At 45.6% G+C, this 21,662-nt stretch overlaps 2 protein-coding genes across 2 annotated transcripts; both read left to right on the top strand.

Moving 5' to 3' along the window:
- The first annotated feature begins 5,304 nt into the window (after window positions 1-5,304).
- On the top strand, window positions 5,305-10,035 carry LOC132572365 (zinc finger protein 239-like). The gene is made up of 2 exons (XM_060239293.1): window positions 5,305-5,579; window positions 8,589-10,035. The coding sequence occupies exons 1-2, from the start codon at window positions 5,531-5,533 to the stop codon at window positions 9,524-9,526; spliced, it is 987 nt and encodes a 328-aa protein (XP_060095276.1). The 5' UTR covers window positions 5,305-5,530; the 3' UTR covers window positions 9,527-10,035.
- A 6,751-nt stretch (window positions 10,036-16,786) lies between these two features.
- On the top strand, window positions 16,787-18,239 carry LOC132572364 (zinc finger protein 239-like). The gene has a single exon (XM_060239291.1). The coding sequence runs from the start codon at window positions 17,019-17,021 to the stop codon at window positions 18,036-18,038; it is 1,020 nt and encodes a 339-aa protein (XP_060095274.1). The 5' UTR covers window positions 16,787-17,018; the 3' UTR covers window positions 18,039-18,239.
- The last annotated feature ends 3,423 nt before the right edge of the window (window positions 18,240-21,662 follow it).

Below are 21,662 nucleotides of genomic sequence, written 5' to 3'. Positions count from 1 at the left end.
CAGGGGATCCGGTGTACGATAAAAACTTGTGGCCCGGAGTGGTTAGCAGCCTGGGTGCTGTGGGTAACCGGGTCCCACTCCTACAATGTCTCGACAGAAGGGGGCCTATCGATCAGCTGCGCCGCCACACTTTGCCAGAGGAACCGACAGCCAGGAGGGGCGGGGGGGGGGCGGGGAAGAACTGACAGCAACACCCCCGGAAGATACCCTGCCCATGCCGGCCACACCGACTGCACGGGCGAAAGAGCACCACAGCGGCGGAAGCGACCCCACCAGAGAAGGGACTCCGGACGATCCACAAGCGACGGACAGTCATTGTCCAGCGTCACCCCAACACGGGGAAACCGCCGCCCCCAGCCTCGGCGGCTGCTCCAACTCTCCAAGTAACCCCGAGGAGGTCACCCAGGGAACGCCAGGCACCGGCCTACTTGAAAGACTTGGTGTCCTGAACTGGGGGGGAGGAGTGTTATGTCCTACATTCAAGTCTCTATGTACAGCACAGCGCACGCTACAGAGGCGACTAGTGGGAACCCACCGGTCCCTGGATGTAGCTCGCTAATACGCTCTGCCTATCAAGATCTGTGGTGGGAAGTTTAACTGGCCAGGATTGGACCTGGCCAGACGGAGGGTTGTTCCGGGGCATGTATATAATTGGGACCTGGCCCGCGATTCTCCCTCTTGTGATGTACTCGCCAATAAAGTATGTTGCCTTCAACACGTCTCGTCACTCAGTACATTACACATTGCATGCCTAAGAATAAGTTGTTTGAGGATGCCGCTACTGCATGCATATAGTTTTTGTGTGGGTTTTAGAAAATTTAAAAAGTTAACAATTGTGGGCCCTTACTCTACTCTTAGAATTCAGAGTCTGATTGAAGACTTGGCTGGTACTGCATACATCAGCACTATTGATTTGGCATCAGGATATTGGCAAGTCCTGCTGAATCCTGAGGCCTTCGATAAGACTGCCTTTGTGTTACCTTTGGGACATTATCAGTTTGTAAAGATGCCATATGCTTGAATGGAGCTTCTAAGACCTTCCGGAGGCTGATGGATCAAGTATTATATGGATTGCCTTTTGCTGCCACTTATCAAAATGACATTGCTATCTATCGTCCTACTTGGATGGAACATCTGGAGCAGGGGTGGCCAAACTTGCTTAATATAAGAGCCACATAGAATAAACATCAGATGTTTGAGAGCTGTATGGTGGACCCAACCCAATTCAGCCTTCAGACCCAGTCCTGTCAACTCCCTTTTGGGTTGCCAACTCCTGGAGGGAGCTAATCTTTCTCCTGTCACTTAGGCCTGCTGCCACCACCTGCACAATTTAAGGGTTCCTGACTGAGAGGAACAGAACTCCCAAACCCCCTTGCTAGTTCTGAGATCTGGCCTCAAGGTCCTCTGCCAACCCAGCACCTGGTTATCACAGAGACCAAAGTCCTTCTTTGGGAGACCCCTGGAGGATTTGCACCCTTGCCAACTGCATGCCTTCCCCCTTCCCTAGACTCCCCTCTTGCAGTAGTGTGGTCTAAGGCGGTTGGGGAAACTATGTGGTACAGAGGGACTAAGATATAACATTTATTTACAACATACAACTATTTACAGGCATTTTTAAAAAAAAGTGAACAGAAGCAACAAATCATAGTAGGAAGAAAAAAATGCTCCTTCTCTCCCTATTACACTACTTGCCCTCACTAAATGACCTGCAGGGCAGGCACCTCACTTGAACTGTTGCAAGCTAGATTCAATTCAAAACTCAAACTGAAGGATTCCCACCAAAAATCTCTAATATAAATTGCAGTTCCCACCCAGGAACTAGTTTACCCTCCTGCCGCCTTCTGGGAGACCAGCCTGAAAGACTTCCTGTCTCTCTAGGAGGCCTCAGAATTGCTGCTTCCAGACAGGAGGGGAGGGGGAAGGAGGATGAGACTAGGCCCAAAACCTTCTTTGAGTTTGACAACCTCTTCCTGCCAACTCACAGATAACCCTAGCCTAAAATAGCATTTCTCCACAAGCTGCAAGACAGGAACATTAAGTGCTTGAGAGCTATGGAGGAAGGAAGGAAAATGAGAGGAGAGAGGGAGAAGTGAAAATAAAACAACTTTAAATGCATTTTCCAAGCTGCCAACTGGGCTTGATTTGGAGAAAGCATTTAAAGAGAGAAATGCCTTCTCCAAGCTGGCTGACAGAGCAGTGTGCTCTGAGAGCAACACAATGTGTGTGAAAGACCTACATGCGGCTCCTGATCCACAGTTTGGCCACCCTTGGTCTATGCCTTCCAGTAGGGCTGAAGATAGAACATTAAAGCGTGCCAGGGTAAAGATTCTCTGATACTTGAAGATCTCAAGGGACTGATTTGACAGCACATATTCTAAAATTGGAATTATTCGGAGAAGATTAGCATGGCTTTTGTGCCAGATTAACAAGAGATGAAACCAGAGTTCCAGATCAAAAAATTATTTGAAGTTCAGCCTCTGAAAAATGAATAGTGGGTGAAAAGAAAGATGATGAAATACACATTTTAATGCCCTTAACCGTTTTCTTCTTCTGATCAGTCCAGAAGAATATGGTGACTGTTCAGACTTCCCCAAATATTAATAAAACAGATCATCTTACTGATGTGCTGTGTTATTACCACAAGAAATTCACAAATCAATAGATAATGGCACCCTGGTTCAAAGTGTTAAGCTTATTTATAGATTAAGGTGGGCAGCCATGTTGGTCAGAAGCAGTAGAACAGCTTTTGAGCCCAGTGGCACCTTGAAGGCCAACAAAGTTTATTCAAGATATGAGCTTTCGTGTGCACACATACTTCTTCAGATACATAGAAATGGAAGTGAACGTTTCATATATATAGGCAGATGCCTCTACATTTTTTGTTGTTCAGTTGCACAGTCAAGTCCGACTCTTTGCGACCCCATGGACAAAGTCACACCAGGCTGTCCTGTCTTCTACCATCCTCTGAAGTCTGCTCAAATTCGTGTTAGTTACATCAGTAACGCTGTCCAGCCATCTCATCTTTTGCCGTCCCCTTTGCTTTTGCCTTCTGTCTTTCCCAGCATCAGGGTTTTCTCCAGTGAGTGCTCCCTTCTCATTAGGTGGCCAGAGTATTTGAGCTTCAGCTTCAGCATCTGACCTTCCAGGGAACATTCAGGGTTGATTTCCCTTAGGACTGACTGATTTGATCTTCTTGCAGTCTAAGGGACTACATAGGTGAACAGCAAATTAGCATACAACTTAATGAAGACTAAATAGTAGTAACGAGCTAAGTTTATAGGTCACAATATGTTTAGATTTAATTCCCAGGGGGTTGGGGGACCAGAAGAGCAATAAATATGTCAGAGTAGGATACTAATGTGCAAAAGTATCTTTCTTAATCATTAAGAGTAATTGAGACTTTTCAGGGAGCAGCCACCTGGCCCTAGCTGCCTCCATCATAGGAGAATGCCTGGCTTGGAATTTCCCAGTGCTGTGAGATTGGCTCCAGCAACCCTTTTGTTGTGGTGACCATTAGCTAGTCTCAGCTTTCCAGAAGGGTCCATTCAATGAGGTTGTGGATCCCTGTAAAAGGTCATAGCAGTGCTCTCAACCAGAAAATGCTCCTGTCTGTCAGTGGTGTGTGTGTGTGTGTGTGTGTGCTTGGAGGCCCTCCCCCTGCTTCAGGGTCATCTGAAAGTGTGTGTGGGAGGGAGGAATGTCTGCTGGGTACTCCATTATTCCCTATGGAGGCCAATTCCCATAGGGAATAATGGAGAATTGATCCGCAGTTATCTGGGGCTCTGGGAGGGCTGTTTTTTTGAGGTAGAGGCACCAAATTTGCAGCATCACATCCGATACCTCTCCTCAAAACACCCTCCAAGTTTCAAAAGGATTGGACCAAGGGGTCCAATTCTATGAGCCCTAAAAGAAGGTACCGCTATCATTCATTATTTCCAGTGGAGGGAAGGCATTTAAAAGGTGTGCAGTCCCTTTAAATGTGATAGCCAGAATTCCCTTTGGAGTTCAATTGTGCTTGTCACAACCTTGCTCCTGGTTCCGCCCCCAGTGTCTCCTGACTCCACCCCCATAGTCCCCAGATTTTTTTTTTTAATTGGGACTTGGCAACCCTATGTCCGCCTCAGACTACTGATCTGTCTAATTAGGGTTGCCAGCTCTGGGAATATCTGGAGATTTGGTGGGGTAGAGCCTGGGGAGGGCGGGGTTTTGGGGAAAGGAGGGACTTCAATGGGATATAATGCAATGGAGTCCAGCTTTCAAAGTGGCCATTTTCTTCAGAGGAACTGACCTCTGTCCCCTGGAGACATTGTAATCCAGAGATCTCTAGTCATCACTACCTTGAGGTCGGCAACCCTATGTCTAGTTCAGAATTGACTTCTGGCAGTTTAAAAGAGCAAGAGTCCAGTGACGCCTTAAAGACTAACAATATGTCATTACATTCTGAAGAAGTAAGCAGTGACTCAGGAAAGCTCCTACATGGCCAGGCATGTTGTCAGTCTTTAAGGTGCCAGTGAACTGGACTTTTGCTCTTTTCTACTGCTGCAGACAAACACAGTTATCTCATCTTTTTCTGGCAGTCTGATTTTCAAGTGGGATGTTTTATTTAAAACAAACAAGCTATGCAGGTGGTGTGGGCGTTCCGGGCTCAACAGATGCACTAGGTGTTCTGGACTCAACAGATGCCCTAAGGCATCAAGATGCAACCTGACAGGCGCTGCTCCCAGGCAGTGTTCCCTCTAATCTGAGTTAGTGTGAGCTAGCTCACAGATTTTTAGCCTCCAGCTCACACATTTTTGTCTTAGCTCAGGAAGGATGACCCCAGAGCACACTAATTTATGTAGTAGCTCACAACTTTAACACCAGTAGCTCACAACTTTAATGCCTGTAGCTCACAAAGTAGAATTTTTGCTCACAAGACTCTGCAGCTTAGAGGGAATTTGCTCCCAGGTCCCTTTTATCAGTTCAAATCTGGCTTTCATTCTATGTAGGAGGCAAACAAGAAGCCCACAGACCAGAACGCCCTTCTCTCATCCCCTTTCCACATCCCGCCTGCCTCTCTAACAATTCTGCAGAACTCAAAAGCTTAAGCAGTTTTCTGCTGTTGTAGTTGGCTTCAAGGTGTGAACATATCTGTCAGCCTGTCTGTCTGTCTGTCATCTTTTGGCTACTAGCAAGCACACACGAATCCTTTAAAAACATTCTTAAAGATGCAACATCCCGCCCCAAATTACGGAAAGGGGATGTTTCATAATAGTATTCGCTGTTTTACTCTCCACGGCCGGCTTCCAGTGAGTTCAAGAAAGAGCTCAGCTGCCGCCAGCAGAGGCCCCTCGATCTCGCTCGGAAAGACGAAGAGGAAGTGACCGCCTCTCTCGCTCTCTGGTGAGGAACATCCTGGACCGGAGTCAGGCGACGTCCTGCGCCGCTCTCAATTTGCCAATGGAGCCGAAGCGGCGAGACTGCGGCGCGCTGGATTTTTTCTGTGCTGGACCCAAGTGGGAGCGGAGACCCCCGCGGGAAGCAGTGGCAAATGCGGCCTTCAGTAGAACTTCTGGAGGATCTGTTGTGGAAGGTCCTAGGTGAGGCTCTGTGGTTGTGGTTCATAGAACCGAGCAGCGGTGGTCTTGAGGTAAGATAACTGGGATGACGGAGATATGTTTTTATAGAGCACGTGGAACGCCTCCGTAGCCGGCAGCGAGGTGGAGAGTCATTCAAGGCAGATTTGACTCACGAGTAAGTGGGAGCCTTGTGGCACGTCACAGACGCCACGCAATTTTATTCCAGTATTCGTGGGCCACACTGAAGATTTCGAAGAGGTGAGCTGTAGCCCATGAGAATTCACGCGGAAGGAATAACATTCTTGTTTGACTTGGAAGTGCTACAAAACTCCTACTTCGTTTCTGCTGTAACAGACAGGTTATTCCTCTGGACTTATTTTGATTCATGTATGGGCGTTTTAAACAACTGAGATTCTTATGGTATCTTAATGAATGAATGTAGGGCAGAACTTTTTGTGACTTCTCTGAGGCTGCTTCCTCAGATTATGCGCTTCTGCCTTGATACATTTGTTTGCCCTTAGGGGCCACAAAACTCTAAGATCAGGGCCGGTGCTAGGCTTTCTGGCGCCCTAGGCGAATCACCCACTAGCACCCCCCCACACACACACCAATTATTAAAAAAAAAAATAGGGAAATTGAAGAGCGCCAAACTTGAAACTTTTCACGTTTCTAATTTACTGATTTTTAATTTTTCAAAAAAAATGTGATGTTATAAAAAAAATTGTGAGAATAAGTGCTTGCTGGCCATGTTAGGAAGGAGGGTGGCAGGACTGGATGAGGTGGGAGGCCAAGTCACACATCAGGGAGAGGGGGGTGGCTTGGCTTTGTTGAAGGCAGCTTGGTGATGGGAGAGGACAAGGTGACAGAGGTCAGAAGCCAGAGTATGTGTCAGAAGCCAGAGTATGTCTAGGCCAGGTGGTGCCCTAGGCAACTGCCTACTTTGCTTACTCCTATGCACTGACCCTGTCTGGGATGAGGCTAACCTTTGGCTATGGGTTTGTGTGCTACTAACAGCTGGGGAAGAAAATGCTTAGGAGTCCATTATGTAATGCAGACAATTTAATTATTAGGTGCTGTCAGGGTGCAGCTGAGCTGACGCTTGGCCACTCTCACGGATTTTCAAGGAGTTTTCAAGGCAAGAGATGTCCCTTGACTGCCTCCACATAGCAGCCCAAGTCTTTCTTGGTGATCTCTCATCCAAGTTTTAACCAGGGCCAACATGCTCAGCTTCAGAGCTCTAGGAAGTTTGGTCTAGTCTGGACTATAAGTATCAGGAGTTTTTTTTGGGGGGCGGGGGGGTTGTCTTGCAAGGTGCTCTCATTTGCTTATCTGTCCCTCTCCCCAATATCCTACATAAATATGTATTCTAAACCAATCTGGAACCCGATGGTGGTTCTTCTGTCTCTCTTTTTCACCACAAGTCCCTACACTTACAGCCTCAGTTCCTTTTTTCCAGTTTTCTCAGCTATAAAGAGCATCCAGATGTGCAGGCCTTTGTACTGCTGGCATCAAACCATTCCTCTGTGGCAGACCACATTTTTTGCACACTAGCAGTCCTAGATACAATCCCTGGCATTTCCAGTTCTTTCAAAGTAGGGCTGGGAGAATGCTGTCTGAAACCTTGGAGAATTGTTTCCACGGTGGCCTAGATGGACTATTGCTCCCCCCGCCCCAACAAAAAAAAAAATAGGGCTGCTTCATTTGTACCATCTTGCTAATACTGCTGATCTTGTGAGTGAATAGGACAGGGCATCCTGTGATCTGCCACCAATTGTTCTTGCTAAGGGAACACTTCTGGCTTTTTTGCTCATTCAGCATATGTGATGCCTAATCATAGAATCATAGAGTTGGAAGGGACCTCTAGGGTCATCTAGTCCAACACCTTGCACAATGCAGGAAACTCACAAATACCTCCCCCTAACTTCTAACAGCAATGAAGATCCTGTGAATTTAGGGGGAGGTGTTTGTGAGTTTCCTGTACATAATAACCCTGGTATTCCTTGGAGGTCTCCAATCCAAATACTAGCTTGGTATCCAAGATCTGCTGAGATTGGGCTCACAAGTTATTTGTAAAGGGTCCAGTCTCCATGTAGATCCCTGCTGGTCTGAAAGGGCAGGCGATGATGGGCTGGCAGAATCAGTGCAGACAATGCAATCTGAAACAGCCACAGTAGCACAGAAAGTCAACACTGCCTGGGGACTCTTCTTGTGATACATTTTCCGCTATGTCTGGCTTCATGCTGCAACCGTGATAGAAGCTGCCATCTGGAGGAATGTTCTTTCTGCTTATTATTTGGTTGCCAAAGCTATGCTTGCAGAACAAGACACAAGCAAAACCAAAAGAGGTTGGGGCCAGGACTTAGTGATAGAGCATTTACTTGGACATCCCAGGTTCAATCCCAGATGGTGTGAAGGACCTCTGCCTGAGATCCTGCTACCAGTCAGAGTAGACAAGACTGGCCTTGATAAACCAATGGCTTTTACTCTGTATAAGGCAGCTTCATGTGTTCTCAAAAAGCATAATAGTAGGGAGCTGGATTTCCTTATGTTGGATTTCCTTATTGCCATAAATAGCTGATATATGGAAAGAGGGACAAACAGCTCCTGTCTTTTCAGCCTCAGCTTGTTGATCTGTAATATGGAAATGACAAAGTTGCCCAGCCTGGTAAGGCTGTTGTAAGAATTAATGAGAAAATGTGAGAGAGGCACATGGTGCATTTAGGAAAATATGCTACATAAATGCTATATAGTTTTGGGAGGGTAGCCCTGTTACTCTGTAGTAGAAGAGCTAGATTTGAATCCAGTAGCATCTTAGAGACCAAGAAGGTTTTTGGGGATATAGGCTTTTGAGAGTCAAAGTTCCCTTCATCTGATAAAAGGAGCTTTGACTTTCAAAAGCTTCCATCCCTGAAGTCTTGTTCACCTCTAGGGTGCTACAGGACTCAGATCTAACTCTATAAATGCTATATATTTCCTTTCCTCCTTGGTTCCTAAAACAGTCTCAGTTGGGATTCTGTCTTTTCTTTTCAGCCAGTGAACACACAATGGAGGAATTTTCTCAGGAGCAAAACCCTGAGCAGGTGGAGCTACACAGGGCAACTGTGGGAATACCCCAGAGGAATAGTTCCCAGGGTTTACAGGCAGATGAAACTTCTAAACATCGGCAGGAGTCAGACACATTAAAGGATAAACACTTGGAGTCCAGAAAACAGATGTCTACTCCTTCTGAAGGAGGATGTGAACTGTCCAAATGTCCCATTCAGCGAAGAAAATGTATGTCCAATAAACAGCATCTATGTCCTGAGTGTGGGAAAATCTTCAACCGGACTTCATCCCTCAATGCCCATCGGAGAGTCCACACAGGCGAGAAGCCCTATAAATGTGCCGAGTGTGGGAAAAGTTTCAGTAAGAGTTCGCACCTCATTGCTCATCAGAGAATCCACACAGGTGAAAGACCATACACTTGTGTGACTTGTGGGAAAAGCTTCAATCATTCCTCACACCTTATTATCCACCAGAGAACTCACACAGGGGAGAAACTCTATAAATGTCTGGAGTGTGGGAAAAACTTTCGGTACAGCTCTGATCTCATCAGGCACCAGATTGAGCATGAGGGAGAAAAACCCTATAAATGCCCTGACTGTGGGAAATGCTTCAATCGGAGTTCAAACCTCCTTATACATCAGAGAATCCACACAGGAGAGAGACCCTACAAGTGTCTTGAGTGTGGGAGAAGCTTCAGCTACAGCTCAGTCCTGATCAGGCATCAAAGAGTACACACAACTGAGAAGCCCTATAAATGCCCAGAGTGTGGGGAAGGTTTCCATGTGAATGCCAGCCTCATGACGCATCACAGAGTTCACACAGGAGAGAAACACTATTCATGTCCAGAGTGTGGGAAAAGCTTCAGGTGGATCTCACACCTTGCTAGGCATCGGAAAATTCATGCAGTGGAGAAACCTACATAAAAGCTGTGAATACTACAAAACTTGTTGAACACATGAAGCTGCCTTGTCCTAGTCTATTAAGGTCAGTGTTGTCTACTCAGACAGAGCATGAGGGAGAAAAACCCTATAAATGCCCAGACTGTGGGAAGTGCTTCATTGGAGTTCAAACTTCCTTATACATCAGAGAACCTACACAGGAGAGACCCTGTCCAAGATCTCAGGCAGAGGTCTTTCACTTTGCCTGTGACCTGATCTTTTTAACTGGAGGTGCTGAGGTTGAGCCTGGGACCTTCTGCATCCACAGTAGGTATTCTACCACTGAGCTATGGCCCCAGTGTTTGTGCATATTCAGAGATTAAGCTCAAGTGTACTAGTTCATATGTTTGCATTTCTCTCTCCATTTCCCATTTTTTAAAAATATTGTATCTGTTTTTTAAATTGTCATCCACTTTGGGCAAGGACTTATTCATTTTATTATTTTTAAATGAAATATTTTAGGTACTAAACCAATAATAAAACTATTACATCCAGCAGCTGGCTTCTGATTGTTTAACGGGTGTATTTATTTTATTTTTTATTTGTGAATTTATAGTCCGCCCTTTCCCAAGATGGGCTCGGGGCGGATTACAACACAATAAAACAGTTAAGAATTAAACAGTTAAAACCATTAAATAAAAATGAGAAAAGGTGGCGTCATGATATAAACATCATTCGCAGATTGAGACACAGGATGCAGTTTTTAATGTTTTCTACTTTGTATTTTGTATTTGGTACCTGCTTGAATCTAAGCTATAGGGTGTAATATAAATTTCCACATCCCTGAGGCTACCATCCCCCTCCATGTCTCATTATAATGAACAGTGCAATCCTCAATATAACTATGCCCTTCTAAGTCCGTGGAAGTCAGTGGGCCTTCTGCTTTACTAAAGGATGAAGGGGGAAGGAGGACTTAGCTGCAGATCACAAATTCTCTTAGCTACATCCGTTTAAAAGTCCAGTTTCAAAGTAATTCTCATTCACCTAAACAAAGAAGCTGTTCAGCAGTGAGACAAGCCACTGGGGCTTCTAGCTCAGCATTTACTCTGCCCAAGAGCAACTATATATGGCTTTAACATAAATAAAATGCTGTCAAGTTGCAACTGAATCATGGCGACCCCAGAAGCAGAGGTCATTTGCCATTGCCTTCCTCTGTAGAGCTTTCATTGATGGTCTTCCATCCAACCGTGGTTCCTACTTAGTGTCCAAGATCTAATGAGATCAGGCTATATCATACCATTCCACATCCCCCTATGCTGCTCAAAAAGAGCGTTTCTCAAATGATCGACCCCAAAGACTGCATTTGCACTCTGAAGAAGGGGCCCTTCTACTTCACTGTCTTCTGTTCTGTAGCTGCTTCATCTGATCCTGATTCATCTGTTCCACTATCCTGTTTTTTTCATGCTGCCACTATTCTCGCTACCTGATCTTATCTGTGCTTCAACTATGTGAGGTAGGTTATTCATTTACACAGCTATATTATACTCCGCTTTTCTCCCCACTGGGGATCCAAAGCAGTTTACAATATCATTTCCCCTCCATTTTATTCTCACAGCAACAACCTACCTGTGAGGTTGGTTAGGCTGAGGAAGTGATTGACCCAAGCTCATCCAGTAAGCCCCCTTGCCATCATGGAAGATTTGACCCTGGGTCTCCTAGTTCTGACTGATAGTAACCGCTAGACCAGGGGCGGCCAAACTGTGATTCAGGAGCCACATGTGGCTCTTTCACACATAATGTGTGGCTCTTGATGCCCCCCAATTGCCAACTTGGAAAAGGCATTTCTCTTTAATAACTTTTCCAAGCCAAGCCAGCTGGCAGCTTGGAGAATGCATTTAAAGTTAAAGTTGTTTTCTTTCTACCTTCCCTCCCCCATCTACCCACCCACCCACCCTCCTTCCTTCTCTCAAACATTTGATGTTTATTCTATGTGGCTCTTACATTAAGCAAGTTTCGCCACCCCTGCACTAGACCATACTTGTAGCTTAGTCTGAGAGTGAGTAATTAGCCCAAGGCCACTCAGCAGGTTTCATGGCAAGGTGAGGATTTGAACCAAGGTCTCCAGAGCCTATAAGAGCCCTATGGCGCAGAGTGTTAAAGCTGCTGTACTGCAGTCCTAAGCTCTGCTCATGACCTGACTTCAATCCCCGTCGGAAGCTGGGTTTTCAGGTAGCCAGCTCGAGGTTGACTCAGCCTTCCATCCTTCCAGGGTTGGTAAAATGAGTACCCAGCTTGCTGGGGGAAAGTGTAGATGACTGGGGAAGGCAATGGCAAACCACCTGTAAAAAGTCTGCCGTGAAAACGTTGTGAAAGCAATGTCACCCCAGAGTCGGAAATGACTGGTGCTTGCACAGGGGACCTTTCCTTTTCCTCCAGAGCTTAGCTGAATACCCACAGCTACTGGGACTTAGTCATTTGCTGCTTTGTCTTGACCAATTCCGCAGGGCCTGCAAGACCATCCTTTTTAGGTTGGCCTTTGCGGACTGCTGATTAAGGATCGCTGAACTGATGGATCTGCCTAAGTGACTTCTGCCTCAGTGACCTTTGCCATTATGCTGACAGAATAGCACCAGGAATACCACTGTCACTGTTAAATTATGTTAAATGTGAATTAGAATGGTTTTAAGATAATGTTGGTTTTAAAAGTTTTTGTATAACTATTGTATGAATATGTTGTTAGCCACCCTGAGCCTGCCTAGGCGGGGAGGGCGGGATATAAATAAAATTGTATTATTATTATTATTATACGTGGTCTAATCAACATGAAGTGAAAGAATTTGTCATATAACCTTGATTCAGTATTGGAGATGGATTCCACTGCTGAATCATATTTCTTATTCATTTTAAATATATCCCATCTTTCTGCCCTCACAAGGGCCACTGAGGAGGCTAACAAATTAAAACTTACGTAGTAAAAATTACATTTTCAATCCAAACCAATAAACATGACTAACACATTTCAAACCAGAAAAACATTTTTAAAAATTTAAAACCAAAAATACAAAGACAACAATTAAAACATTGGGCAGGAAGAAGATCTCACTGAGGGAACACCAAACGAAACAAGTCTTCACCTGCTGGCAGAAGATGACAGCAGAAGGGGAGAGATGAGTTTCCCTGGGGAGAGAGTTCCTGAGCTTTGGTGCCAAGACGGTGAAGGTCCTCTTCCGGATGGCCACCCATCTAATCGCAGAAGGTGGGACAACTGAAGCAGGGCCTCAAAGAGGGCTATAATTTGAGGCTGCCACCCTCCAGGATGCACCTGGAGACCTCCTCCTGTTACAATTGATCTCCAGACGATGAAGATCAGTGCCCCTGAAGAAACTGGCTGCTTGGGGGGGGGGGCAGAGGTCCGTGAGTGGCTATTAGCCACAGCGTATTAATGGAACTCTCTCGGGGAGTGATGCTCTGTATTTTTGGTGCTGGAGGGGGGCAACAGTGGGAGGGCTTCTAGCGTCCTGGCCCCACTGGTGGACCTCCTGATGGCACTTGGGTTTTTTGGCCACTGTGTGACAGAGAATTGGATTGAATAGGCCCCTGGCCTGATCCAACATGGCTTCTCTTTTGTTATGTTCTCTGTGGCATTATACCATGTTGAGGTTCCTCCCCAATCCTTGCCCTCCTCAGTCTCTACCTCCCAGATCTCCAGGAACTTCTCAGCCTGGAGTTGGCAAGTCTAGGCTATGCACTGCAGAACGAGTTTAAAAGGACAGGCAGGGCAAGAGAGCTAGCAACCCTCACGGCTCTCTCCCTCCTCACCCCCTCTCCAGTTTCATGGGGATGCTTTCCTGCTCCGACGAGCTGTACCGGTAGGGGGCTCTGCTCGCTGCTTGCGGAGAAAGCGTTGCTCTTGCTCACTTTGATGCCGAGAGCTTAGATGGAAGCACTTCCTGCAGTCATGCGGCCTGCCGCCGTCGTCAGTGCTCCTGCTCGTAGCCCCATCAGCGGAAATCTGTGGGCTGAGACACCTGGAAGTCAGCTGCCCTAGGAGCCTGACCGGAGGGAAGACTACACAGACCGTAAAGAAGACTTCCCAATGTGTAGGAGCATATCCAGGATTTGCGGGGAGAGAGTAGCGAAAGCGCCTTCTTGCAGCCCTACTACATATGTTTGAAGGCCGGGGGGGGGGGGGGGCTGCCCTCGAATGGATCGTGGTGCATTTGCCTGGGTTAGCACAGCCTGGGTTGGGCTGTGCCGGTGTGGAAAATCTGCACTCTGTTACAATTGATATCTTTAGTATAGTAGTTTTTTAATGGCACGATCAAAATGAACTGACGTTTCGGCTTCTGCCGCACCGGGGATGTTGTGGAACGTTCGTTCTTTCCACCCAGAATGATAAAACTTTGGTCAGGTTTGGATGGCTTAGCTTGGTATACTTTTTTTAAGGTCCCCCTCGGGTTGGAGGCAAGCCTGGAGACGAAAAGACAAAAAAATGATATTCAAGCATTTGAAGGGCTGTCATAGGAGAATGGAGCGGAGTTATTTTCTGTTGCCCCCCAAGGCCAACACCGACGGGTTGAAATTAAATCAAAAGAGCTTGCAGCTAAACATTAAGAGGGATAGCCATATTAGTCTGTCTGCAGCTGTAGAAAAGAGCAAGAGTCCAGTAGCACCTTAAAGACTAACACAATTTGTGACAGGGCAGGAGCTTTCCTGAGTCACTGCCCACTGCATGAAAGCTCCTACCCTGCCACAAATCTCCTTAAGTCTTTAAGGTGTTACTGGACTCGTACTCATTTCTGCTTTACATGGAAACAAGTCATGGTAGTCACTTGTTTGCTACCATCAGGTAGCAGTGAACAGTGAGCATGTGCGAGGGATCGTCAGCCAATTACAGCTCTTTTGGTTACATTCACTACATGTTCCCTAATATTTGGGTGCCTATACTTTTCATGTGTATCTTATCAATTGCTGTTGAAATACATTTGAACGACTCCAAAGCTCTATCCAGATGTTGCAAACAAGAGTTTTGTTTGTGGAAGAGTAAAAAGCCTAGTTAATTGCTGGCCCTGCATACACCCTCATTCTCTCCTTTACGCAGGGCCAGGATTGGAGTTAGGGAACTTTGACATTCTGCATTTGGTCTGTTGTGAAGTCCAAATGCGGGTGCAATAACTAATCAGGGTTAGTTTCCCCCCTCTAACTGAGCTGAGAGTGTGTCGAGTCAGCACGAGAACCAATAAATATGGTATGATTAAGGAGACCTGAGTTCAAATCCCTCCTCTTGTTCCCCAAAAGACTTGTGTTTCTATGCCCTGCTTGCTGAGTTTATAATGGCAGACAGAGAGGTGTAGGAAGTTATAGTAAATCTGTTGCTTTCTTTCTGTGTCATGCCTTTTAGAGGAAGAAAATTGAATTAGGCCATTATTCTTTCTCTGACTCCTCCCAGGAGTCAGAGAAAGCTAGCCCCCATGGAAGGTGACGGCAAGGGGACCTTGGACATCCAGATATCTAAAACCAAAGACAACCCATGCTTAGAATACCCGTGTAAGTAGGGTTGCCAGATCCAGGTTGGGAACTCCTGGAAGTTTGGGGATGGAGCCTGGGGAGCACATTGGGGTACAATGCCATAAAGTCCACCCTCCAAGCATCCATTTTCTCCAGGGGAACTGATCTCTGTACTCTGGAGATGAGTGGTAATTCCAGGGGATCCCCAGGTCCCACTTGGAGATTGGCAACCCTACTTGTAAGGAAATCCTCAAGCTTGTTTCTATCTGCTGCTTGCTGGGCTAACCATAGAGGGGAAGTTGCCTCATGCTGTGGGAAAAGAGCTGCTCTTCTCTTGAGAGCCAGTTGGTGTAGTGATTAAGTGGAGCTCTCTCAGCCCCACCTACCTCACAGGGTGTCTGTTGTGGGGAGGTGGGAGGTGAAGGAGATTGTGACTACTTTGAGATTCAGAGTAAAGGGCAGGATATAAATCCAATATCATCATCTTCTCTGCTCTATCAGCTAGAACAGGCTGAATGATTATGTCCATTACTGCCCATCATTTTTTGTACTGTGTAGTGTAGTGGTTAGAATGTTGGACTAGGAAATGGGAGACTCAAATGCCTTCTACTGCCAGGAGACTCACTGGGTGAACTTGGGACCCGTCACAGACTCTCAGCCTGACCTGTCTCACAAGATGATTGTAAGCATAAAGTAGGGATGGGAGATACACATTTGCCACCCCGAGTTCTTTGGAAGAAAGGTGGGGTTTTTAAAAATTCCTTTATATACCAGCCTTCTCCCTAATGGGGACTCAAAAGTGGCGTATATCGTTTTCCTCTCCTCCATTTTAACGTCACAGCAACCTTGTGAGCTAGGATGGGCTGAGACTCTGTGACTGGCCCAAGGCTACGCAGGAAGCTTCTGTGGCTGAGTGTGGGTTCCAGCCTGGGTCTCTCAGATAGTCTAATCCTTGGGAGCCAGTGTGGTCTAATAGTTAAAAGCAGATGACTCTAATCTGGAGAAGTGGGTTTGATTCCCCTCTCCTCCACCTGAAGCTTGCTGGGTGACCTTGGGCCAGTCACAGTTCTCTCAGAACTCTCTTAGCCCCACCTACCTCACAAGGTGACTGTTGTGGGGAGGGGAGGAGAAAGGATACTGTAATCTGCTTTGAGATTCCTTAAGGCAGAGAAAAGCAGGGTATAAAAACCTACTGTTCTGCTCTGCTCTGACCACTACACCATATAAATGTAACATCTGTGCTGATTCGCAGACAGACAAACTGGATTCTGCCTAGAGGGTGCTGCTGCCAGTATACTGAGGCAGGCCGCCTGTCCACATAGCCCAGTACTATGAACATATGAATCTGCTTATACTGAACTGGGCCATGAATTCATGCAGCTTGAGCTAGGGGCCAACAGTTAACTTGTTTCATGTGAACGGCATTTCTAATCTCAGAAAGCTCCATCAGTGTGGACTGACTACACTATGTGACTGAATCAAATTTGCAGGGATTAGGACAGATAATGTAGTGGTTAGAGTGTCAGGGTAGGATCTGAGAGACTCAGTATCATATCCCCACTCTGCCATGGAAGGTTGCTGGATTACCTTGGACTGCCTCAGAGGGTGGTTGTTTTGCAGATAAGATGAGAGAGGGGAGGTTGTAAGCCATTTTGGGTTCCCCTTGTGGAGAAAAGTATTACCCCTAAATAAATAAGTGAAGGCTGGAGGAATCTGATATAATGGGATTTCAGAATGCAATGTGTTTATATTTTTCATTTATTTTTAAGATTCAGACCCTACCTTTCTGCCCTCATTAGGGCCACTCAGGTGGCTATATATGCTCCCATACATTAACCTAGCTACAAGACAAACTTCAGTGACCATTCAGGATTTAGGCTGCATACACTCATTCATGCTGATTTGTTTGTTCCTCCCCCGCCCACACATACCTGATTTTCTGGATCTGTAGGGGCAACCTAAGGAGGGGCAATAGAAAGACACAGAATGTTTCCAGTCCTGAATTCTGTTTTTTTCAACAGGGGATGAGATGGCAACTGATGAGCAGATGCCTCTGAAGGGAGATCCGGAACAAGTGGAAACCGATGTGTTGCCAGCAGGGAGATCTGCAGAGAGAGTTTCTCTTAGCATCAAACAGGAAAGAGACAGTGAGAGCAAATATTTGTCAGAGAGGCAAGGAACAGCCATCTCGGTCAAAAGACAGGGCAGTGGTGCTCACCACAAAGACAAGCATTTCAAAAATCTGGACCAGATAGTTATCCAGCAGCTGATCCATATTGGAGAAAGTGAGATTGCACGCAGGAAGCATGAGGAGGACTTCCATCAGGGCTCTGATCTTGTGAAACCTCAGATCGTCCATTTGGGAGAGAAACCTTACCTGTGTATTGTCTGTGAAAAAACCTTTCGCAACCATTCAGGCCTGATGGTGCATCAGAGGATTCATACAGGTGAGAAGCCCTACAAGTGCCCTGACTGCGAGAAAAGCTTCAACCAGCGGTCACACCTGACCTCCCACTGGGGGACTCATACAGGAGAGAAGCCCTTTAAATGCTTTGACTGTGGGAAAAGCTTTAGCTACAACTCTGGGCTCATCATACACCAGCGAATCCACACGGGGGAGAAGCCCTACAACTGCTCCGACTGTGAGAAGAGCTTCAGTCAGAAGTCCCACCTGCTCTCACATCAGCGGACGCACGTGGGAGAGAAATCTTTCAAATGCCCCGACTGTGGGAAAAGTTTTAGCTATAACTCAGGTCTTGTGATCCACCAGCGAATCCACACTGGGGAGAAGCCCTACATGTGCTCAGATTGTGGGAAGAGCTTCAATCAAAGGTCACACCTTATTTCACACCAAGGCATACACACGGGACAGAAGCCATATACATGTAAGGACTGTGGGAAGAGCTTTAGCTTCAACTCTGGGCTAGTTATACACCAGCGTCTTCACACTGGGGAGAAACCTTTTAAGTGCCCCAACTGTGGGAAAAGTTTCAATCAGAAATCACACCTCATTTCACACCAGAGAGTCCATGTTGGTAAGAAGCCTTGACTTGGGAAGGAAATGATTCATATTCTATTCTGTCTTCTTCCTGGGATGTCAAGCTGCTGCCCTGGACCCAGTTAGCTTAGAGGAAACAGTACTTTGTCAGTGTTTCCAAACCATTGGTGCCTCAGGGCAGTGGGCTTATATTAGGACTAAAATTTGCATGCACATTTTGAACATTTCATGGCAAAAGGAGAGTAATGTGCAACAACACTCCCCCCTCCCCCAAAAGCACACGCACACACACATACAACTGGCTGACAATCCAAAGGTGAAGTAAGAATAGGAATTTTAAAAATGCAGTGTTAAGGTACTTTAATATACATTTTCTGTTTTGTAACAGAAAGGAACAAACATAAAGCTGAAATACCTAATGATCAACAGCTATGGAAATTCTAACATCTCCTGTTAAAATATTTTAATCTTTTAGGGTATACTGATTTGATGCAAAATGTATTCAATTCAAGACTACAGTTAGTTGGGTATATTGTAAGTTAGTAATGCATGTCCATCTGCTTTTACTGTTTTGTTTTTTAAACAATTGCAGTCCTTTACAATGCATTTGCATTTAAAAACACACAGACCAATTTCTCACTAGGCTTGTTCTGGTCTCAGAGCCCTTTTACCCCCGGGACTTCTTTCTGATTCAGCACAAGCTGCCATGGAGCTGCAACTTACCCTGCCTCTTTCCTGCGGCAAGCAAGATCCTCTGAAAACTGGTTTCTGCTTGCCACGGGAGAGAGGCGGGGCAAGTCGCAGCTCCGTGGCAGCTTGTGTGAAATCAGACAGAAGCACTGGGGGTGGGGGGGTGGGGAAGGGTCCGAGACTGGAACAAGCCTAGTGAGAAATTGGTCACATACACAAAGCTGCCTTACATTCAATTTCAACCCATTGGTTCTGGTCTGCCTTCTGGGGCAAGAGGATGGTGCAGAGTTGTTTTCTGTTGCCCCAGAAGGTCAGACCAAAACCAATGGGTTGAAATTGAATCAAAAGAGTTTTTGGCTAAATATTAGGAAGAACTTTCTGTCAATTAGAATGGTTCCTCAGTGAAACAGTCTTCCTTGGGAGGTGGTGGGGCTCTCCTCCTTTGGAGTTTTTTAAACAGAGGCTAGATGGCCATCTAAAAGCAGTGCTGATTCTGTGAACTTAAGGGGAGGTATTTGTGAATTTCTGGTATTGTGCAGGTGGTTGAACTACATAACCCTTGAGGTCCCTTGCAATTCTGATATTACTGAAGCAGACCATTGGTCTATCAAGGACAGTGATGTTTACTTGACTGGCAGTGGCCCTCCAAGGTATCAGGCAGAGGTCTTGCACATCACCTACCATCTGATCCTTTCCACTGGGAATTCTGAGGGTTGAAACTGAGACCTTCTGCATGCCAAGCACATGCTCTACTACTGAGCTAGAACCCCTCCCCAATATATATCTACATCCAAACAGTATGTATATTGAAGTACTATATTAAAGTTAGATCCTCAGCAAATAAACATTAATCAGACAGGTCTTGTTAGTGGTTCAGTTAAGGACCCTGAATATCTTGGTCAATCAGTACAACAGAGAGTAACTTTTTTTATTCCACCCTTTTTGTATGTTCAGCTTTGCCTTTGTGAGGTCATGTATTTATAATGCTAGTTGTTTTTCTGCGCCTCTTGCAGGCTATAAGAGTTACACTTGCAGTGTTACTTGTCACAGGAATCCATATTCCCATATTTGCTACATCCTCACATTTTTGTCTTTTGGTGCAAAATGGGGTGGCTGCAACATCATGTGTCAGTTTGCATGGTCAAATGGACTACTGTGGATCCAGTAATGCAAACAGAGCTTTTGCATAACTTCTGATAATTTCTGATAGGGACTTCTCGTGTTAACCATTTTAAGCTGCCCTGAGCCGTTTGCAGGAGGGATGGGGTATAAATTAACAGAAATAAACAAAATAAATAAAACCAGTGTCTTCTGAATCAAAGTCATTGTATGATATGATGCATGAAACTGGAAATTGTATGACTGATAAAGCACACAGTTGCTTGTTGGATGCTAAGCCGGAGAGGGCTAGCACAGTCTTCTCCGGCTCTTCCTGCTGATGACCACAAAGTGTGGAAGGGGTACCCAAATAAACACATTCCATGGATGGAAAGAAGCTGTGAGTAGAGAAACGTTTTGGACTTGTGAACATCTGCCTGTCAGTTTAGGAGCCAAGTCTATGGAAGTATGGGAAGAAATTGGCAAAACAGTTGGGTGACGGCATTTGTTTCTTTAGCTGAGTGTGTGTCTAGAACAATTTAATCCATCATTATAACTAACAAAGGAAAGGATTTAGGCAAAGTCCTGTTTAGGCATATTCAAGCATTCACTTTAGGAGGATATCAAAATAGGCTGTCTCAGTGATTGCCGTTAAGTTCTCAACTTTGGCACAGTAACTGATTTAAATGTTAAAGGACCTTGCTTAATAAATACAACGTAAATTGTTTTTATTCCATCTCTTGTACCTGGTGGCGTCTTGTTTTTGTGAAGTTATTGTGCTCTCAGTAGGAACTCAGGCACAGAATGAAATCCTCAAAGTAATCTTAAGCAAATGTGCTTAATTTCTATGTGACTTTACAAAGTGGAATACTCAAAGGCAGCTGTCTTCTTTATACTTACTGTACTTCTGTGTGATGATCATTCATGTGCCTCTTCTGAAACTTGAAACTGATGGAGTGACTTCCCCAAGGCAACTCATGGACTCTCCCTGGACTAAGTAAAACAGATCCTAGAAGCCCTTAATATAAAACAGATTTACGGCACCAAGGACCATATTTGTGTGTGTGCAAAGTGCCGTCAAATGGCACCTGACTTGGTGACCCAAGCAAGACAAATCAGAAGCAGAGGTGGTTTGCCATTGTCTTCCTCAGCAGTCTTCCTGGGGGGGTCTCCCATCTAACTACTAACCAGAGCTGACCCTGCGTAGCTTCCAAGATCTGATTAGATTGTGCTGTACCATGCATGCCACTTTCCCTCTAAAGGCAGTCTGGTATAGTAATCAGAAGCACGGACTTTAATCTAGGAGAACTGGGTTTGATTCCCCAGTTCTCCACAGGCACCTGCTGGTGTGACCTTGAGTCAGTCACAAGTTCTCTTAAGAGCTGTTCTGAAAAGCTTTCTCAGCTCCACCTTCACAGGGTGTCTGTTGTTGGGAGGGGAAGGGAAAGGAGATTGTAAGCTGCTTTGAGACTTTGAGTGAAGGGCGGGGTATAAATCCAAACTCTTCTTTTATTCTAAAGGCCATCTTTAGACATACTCACAAAAAATGCTCTTAACCTTGTCGCTGTTGTGGTTGTAAAAAAGAAGGGGTTTACACAGTTTAATGTTTAACAAATGTAAGTATTCTTAGTCCAAAAAACCCGCTGTGCTGAAATGTTACATTTTTGGGCTTTGTATTGAAGGTCTCCACTCTGCCTTGACAGTACGCTCTAGAAAGGGGTGGCCAAACTGGCTTGGGAGCCACATGTGGCTCTTTCACACATATTGTGAGGCTCTTGAAGCCCCCACTGGCCAGCTTGAAGAAGGCATTTGTCTCTTTAAATCACTTCTCCAATCCAAGGCAACTGGTGGCTTGGAGAATACATTTAAAGTTAAAGTTGCTTTCTT

This window comes from Heteronotia binoei, chromosome 5 (genome assembly GCF_032191835.1).
Source record: "Heteronotia binoei isolate CCM8104 ecotype False Entrance Well chromosome 5, APGP_CSIRO_Hbin_v1, whole genome shotgun sequence".
Taxonomy (NCBI): Eukaryota; Metazoa; Chordata; class Lepidosauria; order Squamata; family Gekkonidae; genus Heteronotia; species Heteronotia binoei.
The sequence above is the reverse complement of the archived record's forward strand: the minus strand, read 5'-3'. Positions and strand labels throughout refer to the sequence as shown.